At 41.5% G+C, this 7,507-nt stretch overlaps 1 protein-coding gene across 1 annotated transcript in view; it reads left to right on the plus strand.

Moving 5' to 3' along the window:
- pmepa1 (prostate transmembrane protein, androgen induced 1) overlaps positions 1 to 4,612 on the plus strand; it is a 33,891-nt gene extending 29,279 nt beyond the window's left edge. Inside the window, exons 2-4 of the mRNA XM_056460693.1 lie at positions 1,073 to 1,227; positions 2,040 to 2,093; positions 3,771 to 4,612. Of these exons, the coding sequence (XP_056316668.1) occupies positions 1,073 to 1,227; positions 2,040 to 2,093; positions 3,771 to 4,205 (644 nt within the window). The 3' untranslated portion in view covers positions 4,206 to 4,612. The remainder of the gene's footprint in view (positions 1 to 1,072; positions 1,228 to 2,039; positions 2,094 to 3,770) is intronic.
- Positions 4,613 to 7,507: the final 2,895 nt, after the last annotated feature.

Genomic DNA, 7,507 nt, shown 5'->3' on the forward strand with positions numbered 1-7,507 from the left:
GGTGTGTATGTGTGTGTGTGTGTGGCATGACTGAATATGTACTGTAGTCCATAAGTTGTAGTCCATGTGAATGCGTGTGAGATCCAGCGATCTTGGGAGTATGATCGCTGGTGATCGTGACAGTATGTTGTAGTCTGTAAACTCACAGACTTGTTATTGTCACATCCATAACGCATGTTTATCTTCCTCATTTAAAGTATAAAACATGTTTACAGATTGATCTTTTTCTAATCCCATAACTCTGTGTTTAGCTGTTCTGGAAAATATAAACAGATGCTTCAATATAATGTTAACATATACTTTCTATGTGAAGTAATGTTTTGAGTTTTTACTGCAGAAGTCACATCCAAAACGCTGGAATTGCTCAAATAAACCATCTTTCACACACCTTAGGAACACTATTACAGAGAATGTTGGTGGTTTTAAAACTGGACTTTTCCAAACCGCAGTGTGCCTTGAAAACTGTTATCATCTCATGCCTGCCTAGCACACGTTTATAACCCGAGGGGATTACAAATCACTGGACTCAATAAGAAAGACTCTAAACTAATTGTTAAATGCTACTGCAGTAATAGAAAAGAGCATGTCCCCTCTATCCCTGATTTGCAGATATCCCCTCGTGTATTAATTGATTTACTTCTTTGTGCAGAGCTGATTTGAGGGTTTAATATTGTCCTGTAAAAGACAGTCATTGATTGATTTATCTGCACAGTGCTTGTACTGTGAAACATAATGGGGCTCTTTATGATTATTTAGATGCTGTGATGCTTTAACTAGTGTGTGCGTGTGTGTGTGTGTGTGTGTGTGTGTGTGAGAGAGAGAATGTGTTTGTGAATTTATGTGTGTGCATGTGTGAGTTCATCTGAGTGTGTGTGCGTGTGTATGTGAGTGTGTGTGAAGCTCTTTCAGTCAGCGGTGTGTATTATACTATACTCAATCATGTGTTGGTGGGATTCAGAGCTGTGTTTTCATGACTGCAGTGAAGTTTTGACTGTACAGATGAGTGTTATTGACACTGTCTCCTGTGTGTGTGTGTGTGTGTGTGTGTGTGTGTGTGTGTGTGTGTGTTCAGCCCAGCTGGAGTTTGTTCAGATTCTGGTGATCGTGGTGGTGATGATGATGATGGTGGTGGTGATCACGTGTTTGCTGAACCACTACAGACTCTCAGCGCGATCTCTGATGTCCAGACACACACACGAGCGCAGACGACACCTGCCCTTGCCCTCGGTAAGACACACACACACACACACACACACACACACACAAACAAGCAACACAGTCGATTGTACACACACCTTTACATGCTCTCATGTTCACACTACTATACACACAAACAAAGGCACACACAGACAACACCTGTTCCAGCTGTCATTAAGACACACTCTCACACTCACTTATACACACCCACACACACACACACACACACACACTGTCCTGTCTGACGGCTTCATTCACACACTCTGATGTTCGTCTCATGGAGTAACGCTTCTAATATTAGCTTCAGCTGGGTCACATTATCAGTGACTCACGACACCAGTGTGTGTGTGTGCGGGCGTGTGTGTGCGGGTGTGTAATCCGCACTATAGAAACCCTGACATCTAGTGGCGCACACACATGCATGCAATATGTCCAAACTAAACACATTATGACTAAACACATTGTGTGTGTGTGTGTGTGTGTGTGTGTGTATTTTTGTGTGTGTGTGCATGCATGTATCGGTGTGTGTGTGCGTGCATGCATTTATCAGTGTGTGTGTGTGTGTGTGTGTGTGTGTGTGTGTGTGTGTGCTAGATGTATCACATGTGTAAAACGTGCTGGAATAGTTGGTGGTTCATTACACTGTGGGGACCTGATTAATAAGGGACTAAACCGAAGGAAAATGAATGAAGGAATGCAAATTGGCTAAATGAACATGACATGTTAATTTGAGTTGAAGTAATAGTGTTTTGTAAGCACAATAACAACAACAACACATCAGCATTATAAACTGTTGAACTGCGGTTGTTCTGTGTGTATAATGTCTCCCGTCTCGTTTTCAGGAGGGCAGTCTGTGGTCTTCTGATGGTCCAGGCTCTTCTAGTGCCATGAGTGAGGTACGCTTTACTAAATCACTACCTGCAATTATACCCAACACTTACAGGAGGATGTGTTTACATGCAGCGTAAAAGGAAAATCTAGAGAGAGAAGGACCAGTAGGCTTTCTGTTCAGTTTATGGACATTAAATGCAAGAAATTATGCTATACATTTTTCAAAATATCAATAAATTATTTGTAAAAATAAATAATAATAATAATACACAATGTTCCGGCAGAGAATGAACAGTTGGTTTTATAATAAATATGAGCAACACCTGTATATTATTTTAAGAAAATGAGTGGGGAATGTGTTACAGTCTTGTGGAATGTATTATGTCTATATATATGAATAGGTATATATATATATATATATATATATATAGTGTTCCACCAGTGCTGATATACAGCCACATGGCACTGCTACCGGTGTTATATTGTATTTATACAACCGTTTGACTGCATAATTGTTTATATAAAATGAAAATCAAACACGCAGAGTCTAAAAACCCTTGTGTATGAAGAACTACTTTCGTCCGCCGTTCATTTACATCTGCAGCTGACGTCAGAACAGCAGAAACCGCTGCTCATTCACCAACATCACTGTAGAGCTAGTGTTTGAATGATTCTCTAGCGTAATGTGTACAGTGATGACAGAACCGCTCATTTTGCTCACATGTTAAGATTATAAGGCTGAACAGCATGAAATGCCATCAGTTTACAGAGATTTCCCAGTATTTCTCTGTTGCAATCGGGAGATCACAGTAATTAACCCTGAAAAAGCCAAAGCAGTGCGAACACTAGCAGATTACTGTTGTGTTTGCAATAAGGAAAAACGCTAAACACATGCGGGCATTTCTTCTGTCTTTCTGTTTACTGACCTAGTCTGCAGGAACGAAAACAGGAGACGCATTAGAAACAAACAGATGTCCAACCAAAAGAAACTCAGGGTTATACAAAGAGTGGCCAACACAAAATACACACATTCCTGATATCTGAGTCCCATCTCACACTCAACACACTACCATTACTGGGGTATAAATACAGCACTACAACATACACAAGACAGAGATCGACTTAGAAAGTCATTTACCTGTTTAATAATGATTTGATCAACTGTTTTACCTCCTCTTATTTTGCTCATTGTCGCCATCTTGCGGATGGACAACGTCAACCGTCTTTGCTCTGCTCAGTATTACAGGCTGTATCTCTGAAATTATAAATATTTAAAATAGGCACTTTCCTTATAAATAAACTGCATAGTTGCAATCTAAAACTACAACCTCACCTAAAAAAGCCTCAAAAGTACATTGTTGTCCAACATCTGCAGTATTTGTCATACTATAGAGTGTCCTCTGCTTGTTGCTGTATGTGGGCGGAGGAATGCACAAGGGTGAAAAGGCGGGTCGAGTGCTGTCATTTGCAGAATATCACACTGCTATCAGCCAATCAGATTCAAGAACCAGGGAGAACTGTTGTTTAATATTTATTTATTTATTTAATAATAGTTGTTTGTCACTGTAATGTTTTGTAAATCCACTCTCTTGATTGCCCAAGACAAAATTCTCTGTGGAGATAAATAAATACGAAGATCGATTGAATAAACATCGTAAATATTGATTCAGACTATAAATGATGCATAATAACTTTTCACTGTGTGTGTCTGTGTACATTATGTATGTGTGTCTCTCCAACAGGTTTACACTCCTCGAGCGCCGGATAGAGTGCCGTCGTTTCTGCAGCGTGAGCGTGTGTCCCGCTTCCAGCCTACCTTCCCATTCCTCCCACCAGTGATCGAGCTGCCGCCGACCATCGCTCTGTCTGATGGCGAGGAACCTCCGCCGTATCAGGGGCCATGCACGCTTCAGCTGCGGGACCGCGAGCAGCAGCTGGAGCTCAACCGGGAGTCTGTGCGCGCACCGCCCAACCGCACAGTGTACGACAGCGCTCTCACACACACGGGCATCAGCGCCGGGCGCCTGCAGGGTCCTCCGCCCGCATACAGTGAGGTCATCGGACACTATTACCACCCGACGACGCTTCCGCAGGCCGCGGCGCTAGTGCACGGATTCATTCAGCTAAGCCGCGCAGACACACGCAGCAAAACACAGCCCAAAGCACAGCCGGTCTGAGTGCAGCGCTAATCAGAGAACTAGCAAAACATCCTGAGCGCTCACCTTTATGATCGTCGGCTGAGGAGATTCTCTCAGACTTTATATAAATATTTACTCGTTATTTGTCTTCACTCTTAGTCTCTTCTACGTGCTGATGATCTCTGACAGCAAATGTGAACAATTCGGTCACTAGTCTTCCTCTTAGCTTCACTTTTACGCTTTATTTTATTTTTTCTTTTATTTTGACTTTGTTTGCTGTCAGAGAAGGTTTTGTGCCAATTCAGGTTAGAGCTGTGGCGGAAAATCGCTGGAGAAATCGATGATGCTTTTATTCTGAATTTGTAAATGCATCAGTGTTCTGTCGCGAATGGATTCTGAGCTTCGTTTATAACAGCAGACGGCGCTCTAGGCTAGTTTATAACAGCAGAAGGCGCTCTATGATAGTTTATAACCGCAGGTGGTGCTCTAGGCTAGTTTTTAACAGCAGATGGCGCTCTATGCTAGTGTATAACAGCAAGTGGTGCCCTAGGCTAGTTTATACCAGCAGACGGCGCTCTAGGCTAGTTTATAACAGCAGAGGGCGCGCTAGGCAAGTTTATACCAGCAGAGGGCACTCTAGGCTAGTTCATAACAGCAGGTTGTGCCCTAGGCTAGTTTATACCAGCAGACGACGCTCTAGGCTAGTTTATAACATCAGACGCCGCTCTAGGTTAGCAGATGGCGCTCTAGGCTAGTTTATAATAGCAGATGGCGCTCTAGGCTAGTTTATAACAGCAGATGGCGCTCTATGCTAGTGTATAACAGCAAGTGGTGCCCTAGGCTAGTTTATACCAGCAGACGGCGCTCTAGGCTAGTTTATAACAGCAGAGGGCGCACTAGGCTAGTTTATACCAGCAGAGGGCGCTCTAGGCTAGTTTATAACAGCAGGTGGTGCCCTAGGCTAGTTTATACCAGCAGATGGCGCTCTAGGCTAGTTTATAACAACAGACGCCGCTCTAGGTTAGCAGATGGCGCTCTAGGCTAGTTTATAACAGCAGACGGCGCTCTAGGCTAGTTTATAACAGCAGGTGGTGCCCTAGGCTAGTTTATACCAGCAGACGGCTCTCTAGGCTAGTTTTATAACAGCAGAGGGCGCTCTAGGCTAGTTTTTAACAGCAGGTGGTGCCCTAGGCTAGTTTATACCAGCAGACGGATCTCTAGGCTAGTTTATAACATCAGACGCCGCTCTAGGTTAGCAGACGGCACTCTAGGCTAGTTTATAACAGCAGACGACGCTCTAGGCTAGTTTATAACAGCAGATGGCACTCTAGGCTAGTTTTTAACAGCCGAAGGTGCTCTAGGCTAGTTTTATAACAGCAGACGGCACTCTACGTCATTTCAGACTAGTTTATATTAGCAGATAAATGAAAGCACAGCTCTCTATAATCCACTTAAGTCTATCCTAACTTTATGAATGATTATGTTATGTTCCAGTGGTCTTCATAAGGAATTGGAAGCAGGCAGAGTTTCAGTTTGTAAAGCACACAGCGCCATCTGTTGGTAAAGCTAAGCTCAGAATCGAATCGAGAATATTGATGTGTTTGAAAATCTCAGAGTTGACGCAGAATCAATTTCTCAGAAAAAATAATTGTCACAGCTCTAGCACAGCTTCACGCATTACCGTATGTGTGTGTATATAGGCTACTATATAAATATATATACATGTATAGGGAAAGCTGTAAAACGAAAGCACGATTTTAGAATTATTTATATATAAATGTCTAAAATTGCACTATTTTTAATATTAGGCTCTTGACAGGCCTCAGCTTGTGATCAGTCCGCAGACAGTGTGTGTGTGTGTGTGTGTGTGTGCGTGTGTGCGCGTGTGCGTGTGTGTGTGTTTGTTATCCTGAATGCCTTTGCTTCACAGCTCGACTGAACAAATCTGAATCAGCGGTGCCGAGATCAACCCTAGCAGATGTAGTAGTTGAACTAGACAATTAGATTACGAGCGTAGTTTAATTTCAGAGCCCTGTGTTTGCCTTAAATTTATTCTAGATTCACAATCATTGATGTTTAGAGCAGACTCTAGAATGATGATGATAATAATGATTTCTTCTGTTCGGCTGTGACGCACCGGCTTGGCTTTGTCGCACAGACGGCGTCTCTTAAAGCACTTTACCGACTGATGGGAAGAAAAAAACAACTGACACGCCGCAGCTGACGGTTCATGCAGGAATAAACAACAACACAAAGGCAAACGAATATGCAACAATCCCTCAGCGGACGACGACATTGGTGGAGCTGAAATCACATCATGGGAATGTGAACGGATGAAGCGACTCATTCGATTCACTGAGTCACTGAATCACTGAATCATTTACTCAACTCATTCATTCACACTGCACAGATGGTTTTCTTACTTGGGGTTTAAGTCTTGTTTCTTGTTCAAATATCTAAAAATTCCTAAATCATAAAGCATTTTCTAGACAAGTGAAGCATATTGTTGATGTTGAACATGAGAGGATGTAGAGACTTCAAGATGAATATATATATATATATATATATATATATATATATATATATATATATATATATAAAGATTACAATTTATTTATAGGAAATCTGTAAGTCTGACAAGATATATCAGCAAACAGCAATGTAGAACACAACTTTAGACCAAATTTGGGGTTTGTAGCATTACAGCTCTAGGAGAAGATTGAGTTTATCTCAGAAGACAGAATAATAATTTCTTTTAATAGTATAAAGGCAACATAATTAAGTGTGTTTTACCTAAAATAAGCAAAATAAGATAAAATAACCATTTTTTTTTTTACTTTAAGATTATATTTCTTACCTCATTGGCTGGTTATTTTGCTTGTTTTAAGGATAAACTTACTTAATTTTGACTCATTATGTCTGAAATATTTGTGCTTGTCTAGAAAATGCTTCTTGATTTAAGAATATTTAGACTAAAAACAAGAGTGAACTCTAAGGAAGAAAAGCTCTTTTACAGTGTATTTGCTGCCAAATAGTGACTCTCAGCCGAACTCCCATGATTCACTCTGCCGTGTGCGTCCGCAGGGAAAATATCGGGTCCGATTTTGCTGTCTTTGTTGATTTATTCCTGCGAAACCGAAGCCTGCTGGAGAGAGAGAATCCTTGGAATCTGTAATTTGCTTTACTAATATAGTCTTGTATATGTTTTGCCATTTATAATCAATATTATTACACCAGATTAATCCTGATTTCTCCAGCTGCGGCATGACTTCTTCCCTTTCCACAGACGCCCGCTCTGTTTCCTCTGATGCCAGTGTGTCACATGACCGTCAGCCAATCAG

Source organism: Danio aesculapii, chromosome 6 (assembly GCF_903798145.1).
Source record: "Danio aesculapii chromosome 6, fDanAes4.1, whole genome shotgun sequence".
In the NCBI taxonomy this organism is placed as follows: Eukaryota; Metazoa; Chordata; class Actinopteri; order Cypriniformes; family Danionidae; genus Danio; species Danio aesculapii.